At 57.0% G+C, this 15,001-nt stretch overlaps 2 protein-coding genes across 24 annotated transcripts in view; one reads left to right on the top strand and one right to left on the bottom strand.

Moving 5' to 3' along the window:
* The window catches only part of Tsc2 (TSC complex subunit 2), a 36,106-nt gene extending 29,423 nt beyond the window's left edge, over positions 1–6,683 (top strand). For 6 of the 14 annotated variants that reach the window (XM_013068861.3, XM_004873644.4, XM_004873650.4 and 3 more), the window contains 12 exons: positions 371–574; positions 1,179–1,247; positions 2,388–2,518; positions 2,829–3,322; positions 3,495–3,570; positions 3,686–3,772; positions 4,436–4,622; positions 4,816–4,955; positions 5,868–5,946; positions 6,021–6,112; positions 6,197–6,295; positions 6,413–6,683. In XM_013068861.3, coding sequence (XP_012924315.1) covers positions 371–574; positions 1,179–1,247; positions 2,388–2,518; positions 2,829–3,322; positions 3,495–3,570; positions 3,686–3,772; positions 4,436–4,622; positions 4,816–4,955; positions 5,868–5,946; positions 6,021–6,112; positions 6,197–6,295; positions 6,413–6,577 — 1,823 coding nt within the window. In that variant the 3' untranslated portion in view covers positions 6,578–6,683. The remainder of the gene's footprint in view (positions 1–370; positions 575–1,178; positions 1,248–2,387; positions 2,519–2,828; positions 3,323–3,494; positions 3,571–3,685; positions 3,773–4,435; positions 4,623–4,815; positions 4,956–5,867; positions 5,947–6,020; positions 6,113–6,196; positions 6,296–6,412) is intronic. The other 8 variants (XM_004873648.4, XM_087202764.1, XM_004873652.4 and 5 more) reach the window with 3 other exon arrangements.
* The window catches only part of Pkd1 (polycystin 1, transient receptor potential channel interacting), a 48,490-nt gene continuing 40,163 nt past the window's right edge, over positions 6,675–15,001 (bottom strand). For 6 of the 10 annotated variants that reach the window (XM_021251306.2, XM_087202762.1, XM_013068856.3 and 3 more), the window contains 13 exons: positions 14,520–14,704; positions 14,323–14,416; positions 11,604–11,722; positions 11,324–11,526; positions 11,061–11,255; positions 10,603–10,742; positions 10,197–10,309; positions 9,863–10,007; positions 9,617–9,742; positions 9,294–9,468; positions 8,904–9,194; positions 8,322–8,834; positions 6,675–8,228 (listed from right to left, as the gene is read on the bottom strand). In XM_021251306.2, the coding sequence (XP_021106965.1) occupies positions 7,755–8,228; positions 8,322–8,834; positions 8,904–9,194; positions 9,294–9,468; positions 9,617–9,742; positions 9,863–10,007; positions 10,197–10,309; positions 10,603–10,742; positions 11,061–11,255; positions 11,324–11,526; positions 11,604–11,722; positions 14,323–14,416; positions 14,520–14,704 (2,773 nt within the window). In that variant the 3' untranslated portion in view covers positions 6,675–7,754. Of the gene's footprint in view, positions 8,229–8,321; positions 8,835–8,903; positions 9,195–9,293; positions 9,469–9,616; positions 9,743–9,862; positions 10,008–10,196; positions 10,310–10,602; positions 10,743–11,060; positions 11,256–11,323; positions 11,527–11,603; positions 11,723–14,322; positions 14,417–14,519; positions 14,705–15,001 lie in introns of those variants that run through there. The other 4 variants (XM_004873657.3, XM_021251303.2, XM_021251305.2 and 1 more) reach the window with 3 other exon arrangements.

The raw sequence follows: 15,001 nt of genomic DNA on the forward strand, positions 1-15,001 counted from the left end.
AGTGAGACCCTGTCTCAGAAAACCAACAGTAACATGTAAATAACAGGCATCTCAGGCAAAAGGAAGGTCTTACCAGAGAGGCCTAGAGCCCAGGAGGTGCCATGGACACTGGGGACTAAGTGGTAGGAGAAGGGAGCAGGGCACTGGACTGCAAGGCTGTAGCAGGAGGCTGCTGCCCTGCAGTGTGTCCCCCTAACCTGGCCCGCCTGGCCTTGATATGGACACTGACCTGGAACAGCAGAGTACGTATTGCCTCATCTATACCTGGTGCATGCTGTTGGAGCTGGTTCAGGAGGAGGCTGCTCTGGGAGGGCTGGGGTGATGGCTTGTTGCAGGCATAGGCCTGAGGGTGCCCACTGCCCTCCCCCAGGGAACACCAGCTGGCTGATGAGCCTGGAGAACCCACTCAGCCCCTTCTCCTCGGACATTAACAACATGCCCCTGCAGGAGCTGTCCAACGCCCTCATGGCTGCCGAGCGCTTCAAAGAGCACCGGGACACTGCCTTGTACAAGTCACTCTCAGTGCCAGCAGCTGGCACAGCCAAGCCCCCTCCTCTCCCACGGTCTAATACAGGTGAGCACACAGGCCTATGTATGTGGCTGTGGTCAATGTGGGGCTCTGGGCTGCTTGTTTGGTGGCCTCTTACTCCATCATCCTCAAGGGTTTTGGGGGTGTGCCAGTGCTCAGGGCCATGGCATTTGGGAGCAGGTTCTCTTATGCTTAAGGGAAGTCTGATGTCAGCTGGGTGCCACGCAGATGCTGCGGGGATGGCAGCATCATGAACAGATGGAGCCTTAAGGAGCCATTGCCGGTATCCTCTGAGGGCCCAGTGCTCAGGGCTTCAGGAGGCACTATGGAAACCATATCTCCTGCCTGGCTTTTCTTGGAATGCCTGAGCCTGTCAGACTGTGCTCCTGTGCCCCCACCTAGCCAGTTGCCATCCTTCTAGGCCATACCCTGTGGCCCTTCTCTGTGACCACAGATGGTGCTTAGAGGCGCGCTGTCCTCCCAAAGGTCCACACAAGCAGCTTGGAGAGCCGGGAGCCCAAGTGTGCTGGCCTGGCCGCCGCTGGCCCTCCCCTCTCTCCTCTCCAGGCTCGGGGCTGTGCCTGTCCTTCTGCTCGGCCTGTGTGTAGTCTCTGCTGCTGACGTGGCCGCTCACGTGGTTCCCTTGCAGTGGCCTCTTTCTCCTCCCTGTACCAGTCCAACTGCCAAGGACAGCTGCACAGGAGCATTTCCTGGGCAGGTATTCGTGCACCCCTTTGAGGAAGCAGTGTTTGCTGCAGAGCACCACTTGGCCTCATAGGCACTGTTTTTTCTCATCATCCCTCATCTGGTCATCCCTCCATGGCCCTGTCTGCACCTCTCATCGCCCTGGGGGAGCAGGGTTCTGACTCTCATGAGGACATCTGTGCAGAACGCCTTTGCTTTACCATGGGAGCCCCTTTGATGTGTGCCCCTTTGTGCTGAGCTCTACTCCCGAGCTGTGCAAGGTCTCCCAGCCCTTCAGCCCTGGAGGTGGGATAGCCCCAAGTCTCCTTGATGGCAGCAGGCAGCTGGTGGGGGTTGAGCCTGGCCCTGGGGCACCACTGACCCTGGCCTGGCTCCTGGTAGTCTGATTGGCTTTGTGAGCCCATGGATTAGACCATGTGTGCCATCATCACAGGCTGGCCATGGGCCCTGCAGATCAGCACCTGCCCTGTCACCCTGGGCTCCTGCAGTCCCCAGTGTGGGTAGAAGCCAGTCATGAGGGCTGCGTGCAGATGGGGTCTTTTTTGCAGGGGCTGTGCCCAGTGGTGGGGAGGGGGTGTGGCAGGCTGTGCTGACCCTCCATTGCTTCTTCTCCCCTACACCCTACCCCAAGGCTGGCACAGGAAACTCAGCTTGGTGACTGCAGCCCTCTCTTCCTTGTGTGCCCTGCTGCAGGCCTGGCTAGGATTTGAAGGCTAGCCTCTGGTCTCAGGGTGGTCTGAGTCTGCTTGCAGATGGGGAAGTCCCCATTAGCCTCTTCCTTCGGTCCAAAGTCCTGGAGAAACAGCCTTTTTCCTTGTCTTTGAGGGCGATTCTCAGCTGCTGTGCCCTTCCCAAGCTGAGGCCCATCTCAAGTGGGGCTACTTCCTTGTCCTGCCCTTGACTGGCTAGAGGTGCAGAGGCAGTTTCTGGTGGACACTGGGTGGGCAAAGCTGGTACCCATCGAGCCCTTAGCAGCTGTGCAAGACACCAGCCCCTCAATGCCCTTCCCCAACCTGTGCCATGGTGACAGTGGTGGACAGACCTGCAGGGAGGCTCTGCAGGGGCACTGTCCCCTCTGGTAGGAATAAGGCTGGTATTCTAAGACCACTGAGCATGAGGGCTCAGCCTAGCAGCCCCATCTGTGTCCTCCCAGACTCCGCTGTGGTTCTGGAGGAAGGAAGTCCAGGCGAGGCTCACATGCCAGGGGAGCCCCCAGAGTTGGAGGACTTCGAACCAGCGCTAGGTACAGACAGGCGCTGCCAGCGCCCTGACACGTACAGCAGGGTGAGTGCCACAGGGAGCCCTGGGGTCAGCCCTGAGCCACCAGGAGGTTGAAGGATAAGGGGTGTGACTCCTGCCCCAGGCCTCTTAAGAATGCACAGGCCTTACCCTGTCTTATCTGAGAGATGGGCACCTGTTCTTCCATGTCCCTCCTGCTCAGAGTGTCCTGGGGAGGCCTTTATGGTATGGCTCTTTCAGGCTTTGGAATTCTTTGCTCCTCTACTCAGCATGGGCCCAGGGAGGGTGGTGACAGTTTGGGGATGGAAGGGGCCTCCAAGGGACCTGATGGACATCTCTGGATGGCCTTTTGCAGTCATCCTCAGCCTCTAGCCAGGAAGAGAAGTCATCCCATGTGGAGGAGCTGGCTGTGGGGGCTATACCCATCGAGCGGGTTGTCTCTTCCGAGGGTGGCCGGCCCTTGGTGGACCTCTCTTTCCAGCCATCACAGCCCCTGAGCAAGTCCAGCTCCTCTCCTGAGCTGCAGACCCTGCAGGACATCCTTGGAGACCCTGGGGACAAGGCTGACGTTGGCCAGTTGAGTCCTGAGGCCAAGGCCCGATCCCAGTCAGGGATACTGGATGGGGAAGGTGCCGCCTGGTCAGCTGCAGGTGAAGAGAGCCAGGGTCCAGCTCCACCCGAGGGTCCCTTGCCATCCAGCTCTCCCCACTCTCCCAGTGGCCTCCGCCCCCGAGGCTACACCATCTCGGACTCTGCCCCGTCACGCAGGGGCAAACGGGTGGAGAGGGATGCCTTCAAAAACAGAGCTGCCACCTCCAACACTGAGAAAGTGCCAGGCATCAACCCCAGGTGGGCCTCTCCCTGCTGGCTGGGCTCTTGCACGTTGCCCAGAGATGTGGCACCTAAGCCACCCTGGGCAATGCAGCTAGAAGTGGGAGCCAGAGGGAGGGTGCCTCCTTGGCCATGAGGTTTTCCCTTGGGGCCTGCTGCCGGCCCCACCCTCACCCTTGCTGCTCCACAGCTTTGTGTTCCTGCAGCTCTACCATTCACCTTTCTTTGGGGATGAGTCCAACAAACCCATCCTATTGCCCAATGAGGTAGGCATGTCTGCTCTTCCCTGCAGGGGTCTCTGAGGTGTGGGGAGGGGGCTGGCCAAGTGGGGCAGGCCAGCAGGCCTCTGCCTGGGCTCAGACAGGCTCTGTGTGGCTACAGTCCTTCGAACGGTCAGTGCAGCTGCTTGACCAGATCCCGTCCTACGACACTCACAAGATTGCTGTCCTGTACGTGGGAGAAGGCCAGGTGAGGCTGCTGGCCACCCTCCTGTTTTGGGGGGTCTGGGTTCTCTTCCTCCTAGAAGCTTAGCTCTTTGACATCCTCTGAGCACTGTTTCAGACACCATTCTTGAGTGTCAGAAACACAGGCATGAGATGACAAACTAGATAGGCTAGAGCAGTGGTGGTGAACATATGGCACATGTTCTGCAGCAGGCTGTATCATTGATAGCTCTAAAAGGTTTGCCATCACTGGGGTAGAGCAATGAGGACTATTGGGCCTATGTGTGCTACAGCGATGAATGCAAAGGCCCTAGGGTGGGCCAGCATGGGAGGTGGTAGGAGATGGGGCCATTGTGGGCAGTGACGTGGCCCTGGATGGTTCAGAGCCAAGGGTTCCCTGCAGTGTACCTTGTGTTTGGCAAATATCTCTCTTCTTGCTTGTGGAGTTGGGTCGTGACAGTCCAGGCAAGAGAGGAGCAAGCCAGGGAGGGGGTCCCAGGTTGCTGAGTAGTGCTAGAGTTGAATGTCTTAGGAAAACAGAGCTGTCTGCATCTGTAGGCTAAACAGTGGGAGTGGTTAAGAAGGCAGGAGCCCAGGATACCAGGGAGTCCAGTCTGGACAGTTGTCAGCATGAAGTTGCCCTGCACCAAGCAGGGATGGTGACAGAGCTCCTTTGGCTCTCCCACAGAGCAGCAGCGAGCTGGCCATCCTCTCCAATGAGCATGGCTCCTACAGGTACACGGAGTTCCTGACGGGCCTGGGCAGGCTCATTGAGCTCAAGGACTGCCAGCCTGATAAGGTGTACCTGGGTGGCCTTGATGTATGTGGTGAGGACGGCCAGTTCACCTACTGCTGGCATGACGACATCATGCAAGGTATGGAGTGTTCTCTGGTGGCCCCTACCACCTGTGACGACTGAGGTGTCACAACCTGAGCATGAAGGCTTTGGCTCTGCCCTTAAGAGGAGCCCAGAGCTGTGTGCCAGGTCCTCCCTGTGGGCCCTCAGTCACCAGAGAAACCAAAGGGGTGCTTGGTAGATGCACAGAGGCTTCGTCTATTCCTCTGCAGCTGTCTTTCACATTGCCACCCTGATGCCTACCAAGGATGTGGACAAACACCGCTGTGATAAGAAGCGGCACCTGGGTAACGACTTTGTTTCCATCATCTACAATGACTCTGGCGAGGAATTCAAGCTGGGTACCATCAAGGTAAGTGGTGCCTGTTTCTGGGTGCCCAGGCTCCACCTTGTGGATGGATGGAGACTGAGGCCATCTGGAGAGGTGGCTCCTGGTCTATCCAGAGGTCCCCTTCATAAGCCATAAAGATGACATCCCTGTCCACTAGGAGAGGCTTACCAGTGACACAGCATGATATGGTCACAAGTCTTAACTTCGCTAAGCCTCAGTTTCCTCATTTGTACAGTGGCCCTTTGTCAGGATTTACTGAACTAACATGTGCCTAGCAAGATGTGCAGCACCTCGCAGGTGCTTAATGTCTGCTTAGAGCTACCCTTGTGGAGCTGACCCTCAGCACCTCCTGGACCCCTCTGACCAGGTTATTGCCATACCCCAGTGTCACCCAAGTCCCAGGTGAGGTCACACAGAAGAGGTGGCTTAGTTACAGTGGAGTCTGGGTTGAAGTGACACACTAGAGGGGGTTTGGGTTGATTCACAGTGTACCAGAAGCCTTGGAGGACACTGGGCCAGAAACCTGGTGGGGGATGTGTGTGTGAAGGCTAGCATGGCCATCCTGGAGACAGTTCCACCACAAGCAAAGGGAAGCAGGACTCCAGGAGAAACCAAGGAAGGAGGACAATGTGACCCACTGAGATGCAGGGCCTGGCCCTGTCACAATGGGAGGCAGCCTTGGATGTCCATTCCGGGGAGACATTAGCCTCAGACTCGCCACTCTGTGTTGAGCTTTGCCAGTGCTCAAGCAGTGTCCAAGTGCCTACAAACCTTGGCACATTCCATTGCTAGGGCCCAGGTGTGAAGCAGGTTGGGTTTAGTGGTGAGGATGGTGGACCATCACAGCCCACAGGCAGGTGACAAGCATGTGACACACCAGTGAGTCCTTCCTGAGCCCTCAGGATGCCAGGAGGACCTTTTCTTGTCTGGCAGGGCCAATTCAACTTCGTCCACGTGATCATCACGCCCCTGGACTACGAGTGCAACTTGCTGTCATTGCAGTGCAGGAAAGGTACGGCCTGGGGTGGGTGGGCAGGGAGTGAGTAACAGGGCCCTGAACCTGGTGTGAGCACCCTGTCTCCTCAGACATGGAGGGTCTGGTGGATACCAGCGTGGCCAAGATTGTGTCTGACCACAACCTGCCCTTTGTGGCCCGCCAGATGGCCCTGCATGCAAATGTGAGTAGAAGCCAGGCCAGGGGCCCAGGTGGGTCTGTGCTCCCCTTGGCTGGAGGACTCACTGTCCTGCCCTCTGGCCCCCAGATGGCCTCGCAGGTGCACCACAGCCGTTCTAACCCCACGGACATCTACCCCTCCAAGTGGATTGCTCGGCTCCGCCACATCAAGCGGCTCCGCCACCGGGTAGGGAGGAGGGGCCCCTTAGGGATGTGTAGCTGATGGAGTAGGGGCAGTGTCCAGCCCAGGCAGAGCATGCACTACCCTTTCTGGGCTGCCTGCCAAAGCCACTTCTCCTTCTAGATCCGTGAGGAAGCCCAGTACTCAAACCCCAGCCTCCCTCTGATGCACCCCCCAGCCCATGCCAAAGCCTCAGCCCAGGCCCCATCTGAACCCACACCTGCTTATGAGACAGGCCAGCGGAAACGCCTCATCTCCTCGGTGGATGACTTCACAGAGTTTGTGTGAGGCAGAGCACAGACCCAGGGCTCTTCCTGGCTGCCCCCAACAACACTGGATGGTATTTTCTATAAATGAAATAAACTGCCTCTGTCTGAGGCACAGGTAGCAGTCAGACAGCTCCTTTATTTGACTTTGTCTGTTCTGGAGGGTTGGAGTCAGGATCAAAGCTATAGCTAGGGCCTTTAGAGGACAATGCACCCTTCCCCCTTTGTGGTACCTTGGTGCCTCATGCCCTCATCTGCCCCAACCTGAAAGCCAGCCCCCAGGAGGGGTCTTTCTCCTATCTGTCTGGCATCCTTCACCACGTGCAAGTCCTTTGCCCAGACCTGACACCAGCAGGCCTGGGTCTGTCCCCAGCCCCAGGCAGGGGAGGACAGTAAGGCCAAGGTGGTGAAAAGAATACCAGGGTGGCTGGGGATTTAGCTCAGTGGTTTTCTGCCGCCTGCGTCACAAGCGCAAGGTCCAAAGTTCGATCCCCGGTACCAAAAAAAAGAATACCAAGGTACAGCTGTGACCCCCAACACTCATCTAGCACCTGTCCAAGGCCAGACTCCGATCTAAAAAACAGCTACAGCTTCCCTGGCCCTCTCACTGGCAACAGGGGGTCCAGGGCCCAGCTTCAGCCACCAGGCCCCTAAGCTCTACTGAAAAATAGTGACATACAAAAATATATACATTTTAACCCTGTATAAATTACTGACGGTAGACAATGGGATGGCAGCTGGAGGCGAGTGTGCGACAGGGACAAGGGGAGAGGTAATAACTTAGGGGTTGAGGGATGGAAGGCGCAGCTTACACTCCCCGAAGCCTGGTTCCTTAGCAAGGGGGGCAGGCTGCTCAGGGTGGCGCCAGGCACAGCCCCGCTGTACCTGAGGACTTGGGAAATAAATTAGCATGTCGGAGGCTGGGTACTCGCTCGTTCTAATACTGTTGTGGCCTCCCAAGGGAGCTGGGAGGGGACCCTGGGTCCTGGCTGGTCACACAGCCTTTTTAAAGTGCTGAAGCCCACAGACAGACAGACCCACCCTGCCTGCTCTCTGCGGAACTTGTGTGCAGCCATTCTGCCTGGCCTGAGACCTTGAGGCAGAAGGTAATACTGAGCACTGTCTACCATGGCTCCTGTGGGCCAGAGCAAAGCCACAGGGCCTGCCCCAAGAAGGGGCATGACCCAGGCCCCCTGGGGCTAAGTGCTGCTGGGGTGGACCTTGTTCTTGGCCCACAGAGGTGTCCTGCTGGGGCCTATAGCCAGGCCCTGACTGGCCTGGGCAAGGCGGCTGGGCAGGGCTGGCCTTGGGCTTGGGGAGGGGATAGGGGGAGGTGATGGAGGAAACTGGGTGCTCCCACAGCCTTGAAGCCTTTGCAGCTGCTGCTCTAGCTGGTAGACATCCTCTGTGGCCTGGTTGAGTCGGTCAAACTGGGTGAGCAGGGCCTCAAACACAGCATGGAGGCGGGAGGGCTCTGGCTCTGGCTCAGGCTCCCCCTGGGGCCCTGGGCGGCCTGGGCCTGCATTCAGCCCATCCTGCTGGCTGGAGGAGGTGGAGGGGTGTGAAGCATCAGAGCCACCACTCGGTGGGGGTGCCTCTGGGGAAGACTTGGAACCCCTGGATGATCGGGAGGGCAGCGGCTCCATTCCTTCAAAGCGGACTTTGTGGCGGAACTGGGGGCGGCACAGGGGTTCAGTCAGTCCGACTGCACCCTGGGCTCATGGGCCCAGAGTGTGTCCCTCTCCCCCCCACTGGGCCGTACCCACCTCCTTGACCTTGCTGAATCCCATCCAGAGGCGCAGCCTGCGCAGGAAGAGCTCCACCATCTCGTAGTCCTGGGGTTCCCAGGCTGGGCGGTAGAGTTCCCCCCGCAGAGAGTGGTACCGCCAGCACAGAAGGACTGCACCCAGTCTCAGAGCTCCACACAGGCGCAGAGCCCAGAGTCCCATGCACAGCAGAGAGGACAGGTGCCAGGACTCACCCAGGCATGGGGTGGGAGCCCTGGCCCCAGGGCATAGCACCAAGAGGGCCTGGACCATGTTGTGGAGGGAATCCATGCAAGAGGAGACGAGCTGTAGGGTAGGGGCAGGAATGAGCGTGTGGCAGGCTGAGGCCTCCCCACGGACCCAGGCATAACTACTTACCAGAACAGCTAGCTGGCTATAGGCCACTCCAAGTATAACCAAGCCCAAAGTGGCCCCTAGGAGCTCCGGCAGGGCCCGCCACAGGGTCTTACCAAACACAGACCACTGGCGCACGAACCGCAGCTGCTGGGCAGTCTGTGGACAAGGAACATGAGCCTGCAGCCCAGGGTGTGGCCCGGCCCTGTGCCCGGAGCTGGCTCTCACCTTGACCAGAAGCAGGAAGAGCAGCAAAGCTGCCAGGCCACGGGCTGCAGTGCTTAACTGTGCCACTTGGTCAAAGCTGGTGAAGTGGTGGGGGCGGCTGTGCAAGAAGCGGGTCCACTGGCGGTCGGCGGTGCCTAGCTGGGCCAGACGTACCAGTGCTGCAGCTGTTGTCAGGGCCACCAGGAGCCACCGTGCCCAAGCCCCAGGCTGTGTGGTGTGTGAACAGCCCTCCTTGCGCCAGGCTTGAGCCTCTGCCACAGAGAAGTACAGCGCAAACAGCAGCAGGCACACCTGAGAGAGGGAGACAGGATCAGGACTTGTGGGGTTGGGCCCAGTAAGGAGGTGACCCAGGACTGCAGAGAGGCGGTTGGTAGGAGGAGGGGTGCATACTGATGTGAGCAGTGGCAGAGACAGTCCTGTGCTGAACCGCAGCAGTGCAAACGGGCGGATGCTGAGAGCTGCCAGGGCACGGCCGGCGGCAGGAAACTCGAGGCGCAGTGTGATGGCAGCGTGCAGCCCTACAGCTGGGCTGTAGCGTGTGAGCTCCACAAACACGGCACGGCTCCTGTGTGGAGAACACAGTCAGCAGGATGGGGCAAGGCCAAGGTGGACAAGACAGCAGGGGCAGGGGTGGCAGGCAGGAGTCCAAAGACTGGGTGAGGGGAGAGCTAGGCCAGCAGGCCAGCAGGGAGGTCAAGGCAGGCAGCACTCACTTGCTGTCAAGCCAGTTGTGCTGCTGCAAGAAGTGCAGACGTGCACGGCTTTCCTCCAGGCTCAGGCCCAGCTCTTGCATGTAGCCACCGCTGTCGTACACCGCACAATAACCCCAGTACCAGGTGCTGTAGAACCGGGCAGTGTTGAAGTGCCCCTAGGCCCACAAGCACCTGGGAGCCATGTTGGAGAGGCAGCAGGAGGCTCCCCTGGAGAACCACTCTCCCACCTGTAGGAGCTCTGCTCACCCTAGTAAGTCAGGCACAGAGTAGGTCCATGTCTCTGAGCTGTTGTGGGCTGCACTCTGCCAGCCAATGCCATAGTCAGTGGTGCTGAAGCCTCTTGCAGCAGGGCACAGATGCACCCCAGGGCTGGGAGGGTCTGGACAGAGTGCTGAAATGCACAGGTCCTAGGTGACCTCCCTGAATCCTCCCAGCAACCCACAGACATTATTATGCCCTTTTTACAGAAAGGTAACTGAGGCAGGAGGATAGTAAAGGTCACACAAGCAGCAGAGCTGAAACAAAACTCAGAAGTAGGCTGCTACGAAGAGGGACAGGGTGGAGGGGTCTTCCAACTCACCTTCCTGTAGCCGCACCTGCCGCAGCCGTGGGGGCCCCAGCTCAGGGCTGGACTGGTTTCCATGGATGTAGGGCAGCAGCACATGGGACATCCATGGCCAGAACTCTTCAGACCTACCAGCAGCAGATACAGTCACACTCCAGCTCATGGCTTCCCCACCTCATTGGGGGCAGGTAACTCCACCCTAAGGCTGTCCTGTCCACTGTAGGATGCTTAGCAATTTCCCTGATCTCTGCCCACTATATGCCTGTAGCACCTTCTCCAGGCCTGACAATCAAAATGTATCTAGACACTTGTAAATGCCCCCTAGGCAATAGGATAGGCTAAGGGCAAGATCAAAGCAGGCCCTAGTGTGCCACCTTGGCCCAACAGACACACATATGCGTGTGTCCTGGGATGTTCCTACCGGGTGATGGCCAGAAAGGCTTGGCTATCCAGCTCCTGTTTGATGGCGCTCTGCAGACGATAGGCATGGCTGTGGCAGGAGGCATCCCCATAGTTGGCCAACAGTGTCACCAGCAGGAAAAGCATGTGTACCAAGAGGCTCTGAAAGACGACATCCCTGTGGTCAGCTGACTCCAGGACAATATCAGGGCATGGCATTAGAATGTTAGGTAATAAACTGCCCTTCCCCAGCATGTCTAGCACTAAGGAAGAGCATAAGATGCCCTCCTGGAGCAGACACAGGCCACTGAAGGTATGGCAGCTGTGCCCTGGGCAAATGTGAAGGATGATGCAAGGGAGTCAGGGGAGGGGGACAGCACCCACTGAAGGGTCCTCTGTGGTCAGAGAAGAGGGACAGGTAAGGTTGAAGTGTGTGCTGCTCAGGAGCTGGGAGGGGGAAGAAAGAGTGGCTGTGCTCACCCTTAGCATGCTATGCAGCCTCTTGACCTTTCGAGCTTCCTCCTTTGCCAAGAAGAGAGCAAAGCCATGGGGAGGCCTCACACGGGGCACACGCTCGCTCACTGGTGTCACGGCTGGACTCTCTACCAGGGTGTCGTCTTCATCAGGGTGCAGCCGCTTGGCCACCAGTGAGAAGTAAAGGGCTTCCAGCAGGACCTTAGGGCAAGGGTGGCATCAGCCAGGAAGCTTGAGACTAGCAGCCCCAGCCTTGATGCCTAACTCACCTTCAGTGGCTCCCAGCCAAGGAATGAGGCCAAGAAGCTGGAGCTGCTCGAGAGAAGCCACATGACACTCACGCTGGGGGGAAAGCTGGCACCAACCCACCCTGAGACGCCCACAGCCACAGCCACCAGGAGCAGGCTGAGCCCGTGGGCCAGTGGGGCACACCAGGCAGGCATCAATCGCTTCTGCAGACCTTCCACCAGTCCTGGAGACACAGAAGCAGCCACGTTAACTGGAAGCCCAGAGGAAGGGACTGAGGGGTATCCAGATCCTCAAATGTACCTGTCCTGGAGAGCCGGGGCAATGGGGGCTGTTCCCAGGTTGAGCCCGGGCCAGGAGGCCCACTGGCTCCAAACTTCTGCATTGCTGTTGTCTTCTTCTTCTCCCCAGGAGTGCTGGACCTAGGCATAGGCAGAACAGAGAATTAATAGTGAGCCTGTCCCAGTACAGGCAGTGGTGTCCTACCCCCTTCACCTAGGTGGGCAGTTCCTCCAACCTCTCAGGGGCCCTGAACCAGGTGGGTATAGTGCCGGGGGCTCAGGACACAATAGTCACTTTCCTCCATGCTTCCTTCTGACACACCCATCACCTAGGACCTGAGCTACATTAATTGTCCTAACAAGCCCCAACAGCCATTGCCTCTTGGGGCACAGGTGGCCTCTGCAAGCTTCTCACACCAGCAAAGCAGGCCAGGGTTTCAGGACCTCCAGTGAGCATGTCCCACGCCTTGCCCTCAGGGGTAAGCATGTCCCCTCATGCCAGGGCACCATCATGGCGTCACACATCCTAGTATTACTTTTCAGACAAAGAAAGTTATGCATGTCTTTCAGAGCCCAACAGTACATCCCAGAAACATGCTGCTCCTAAGGAGCCACCTGACCAGAGTGTCATGTCAGTGACACTGCTAACCCTCCCTGCCACAGTGACCCTCCAAAGTCCAATACTGCCACAGAAGAAGGGGACACAGACAAGAGGATGTACAAATGGAAAGGCTGGCTGGAGCTGGGCGGGATGGACACGAACTGAGGAAAACATCCTTGTGCTTCCTGAAGCTACCCTGAGCCCTAACTGCACAGCCCAGATGAGTGTACACCTGCCACTGACAACCCCCCCCCCCATGTATCTGGCTCTGTCACTGGGCCAGTAGAGGACACATCATTTGCCAGGTGACAGTTTTTCTTGAAACTGACTTTTCTGAATATAAAAATTATATGAAATATAGTAGAAAATAAAGACAGAAAACATTGATATCAGTATTTCTGCCCACAAGAAGCAGAGCCTTAGTGTCCTTGCCTGTCCTCCTGCATATGCATCAACCTCTAGGCTATATGACGTGAGGGTTGTGGCTGCAAGTGGAATAGTCACTGACTCCTCCAGTTGCCCACATGTTCATCACTGCCCTGCCGAATGCTGGCACTGCTGCAGGCCCCGAGATATGCATGTGGAAGAACCAAGTCCCTGCACTCAGTGTGCATGGTCACCAACAGCGCCAACAGCCAGTGCACAGAGAGCAGTCAGACATGGCAAGGGCAGCCTGTGTGTGTGCTTGCATCAGCATGGGCACACATCAGTAGCTCCTGCTTCAATACATGGGCAGTAAGGCAGGCTTTGTTCAGGTGACACAGAGGGAGCACAAGGGGTCACCTCAGGGAAGGATACTCCAGGCAAAAGTGAAGAGAGTCATGAGCTGGGGGACAGCAGCAGGAGCCAGACTTCAGGCAGCTGGGTGAGCACTGGACAGCCTGCTCCAGTATGGGAGGCCACCACCAAGATGGCTCCAAAAATACCTATACCCTATTTCACAGCCCCTCCTGGAGTAACCATGAAAAAAACTGTGGAGGTGAGTGTGCAACCAGCACTGTAGCTCTGCCCCTCTCTCTCAGACTGCTGGCTCCAGGGGAGATGCTGGCTACCAGGTGGGAAGGCTTGTCAGCATCCCTAAGGAGGAACTGAGGTCTCTGGCCAACAGCCAACACCACTGCCATCTGAGCTGTTTAAACACTAAGTACTAGGTTACCAGTTATGCAGCCGGAGAAGACCAGGCCACCATGAAGGCACAGGTGGAGGACGAACTGGAGGCAGAGTACTCCCAAGCAGACCCTGGAATAGCCCAAGATATCTAGATAGTAGGCACAGGAGGGAGAAGCCCAGACCTGCATCTAGAAAGAGCTGAGAGTATTTGCTGAGGGTTCAACTAGGAATCTACAGAAGGGAGTCAAGAAGGAGTCAAAGACTTCAGCCCTGTCAGCTGCCATGGGACAGCTGAGGAGAGATGTCTGGGAGAAAATGAGCACCCAGGGTTGAATCTGGGCTGCCACTAGCTGCACACATGGCTAGGTAGCTGCTCAGGGCTCAGAAGCACCCTTGGGGTGGTAGGCTTACAGCTGTGCCCCCGCGTTTCCCTGTGTCACACTGTTAAATCAACTGGCAATTTCTCATCAAGATGCCTTCATGTAACTCAGAGAACTTCTTGACCTCTGTACTAGGACAGTTCCTATCTCAGCTATTCCTGGTTGCTTGGATATTGGAAGAATTAAGAGAGATGAAAATGTGGAAACTAAATAAATATGGATGAAAAAGAAGTATAAGGTAATTCAAGATGAATCTTTTGTTACTGAATTGGAAAAAGCCAAGACATTGAGACAGTCTTAAAAAATCAAAATAGTTTCAAAATTGAAAAAAAAAATGAGGGGCTATTTAAAAACTTGCCCATGATTTCTCAACTGTTTTGAGACCAAAATCAGAGCTCTTCCCTAGGCCAGGCCCCACCAGCCCACACCAACTGCCTTTCCATGCCTCCAATGCTCCATGCTTCTGCTGCCTCCCTCAGTGGGGGAGCCAGGGCCTCAGAGTGGTCAAGCCCCATGGTCTAGGAAAAAGGCAGAACCAGGAAGCCCTCATTCATCTCAGGCAGGAAGCAGGGCTCCTTGACCTGCACTCTTTCTGTTCCTTTCAGTCCCCACACTAGGACGACCCCTTTCCCCCAGGAGTGAGCACTCACAAGCCAGTGAGCAGGTCCGTTTCTACGAGGGTGTCCTGGGTGACCACTAGGCTGCTAGCCCCTTCAGCCAGGACCTGCCGGATGAGGTCTTCATCTGGAGGATTCAGGACATGTTGGAGTGACCAGCCACTCAGGGACACCTCAGGGCCTCTGGACTCCTAAGTGTGGAGCCTCCCCTCTTCCCCACCCTAGCTCACCTGACACTGAGAAGTATTTGGCAGGTGAGGAGGGGCTGACCAGAGAGAGGCTGTCTTCTTCTGAGCCCAGCCCTCGGCCTGTCCGGCCCCTTGCCAGCCGCTGCAGGGTGCTACACACAATGGACGTGTCGCTGAGCAGGTCTGGCCAACTGAGTGTGCCTTCACTAGAGGGCCAGCACACCAGGCTGTGGGTGACACAGGTCAGCACATCTTTACAAACTCTTGATTCAAGTCTGGTCACACAGACAGATGTAGTAAGGAATGTACCCAAGGCCACATAAGACTTCCTTTTTTCTCCATACCCGGGGATTGGACTCAGGATCTTGCACTTGCCAGGCAGGCATGGTGCCACTGAGCTACATCCCCCACATAGGGCTTCTGAGCCAAGACAGTGTGCGGCAATAACTAGAGCCTGCCTATACTAGACAAAGACACAGGCAACTTGAATTCCCCCAACATGACCTGGCAGGCACAGAACTACA

This window comes from Heterocephalus glaber, unplaced genomic scaffold (genome assembly GCF_053883595.1).
Source record: "Heterocephalus glaber isolate CG9 unplaced genomic scaffold, H.glaber_assembly_v1.0 deba00001781, whole genome shotgun sequence".
Classification (NCBI taxonomy): domain Eukaryota; kingdom Metazoa; phylum Chordata; class Mammalia; order Rodentia; family Bathyergidae; genus Heterocephalus; species Heterocephalus glaber.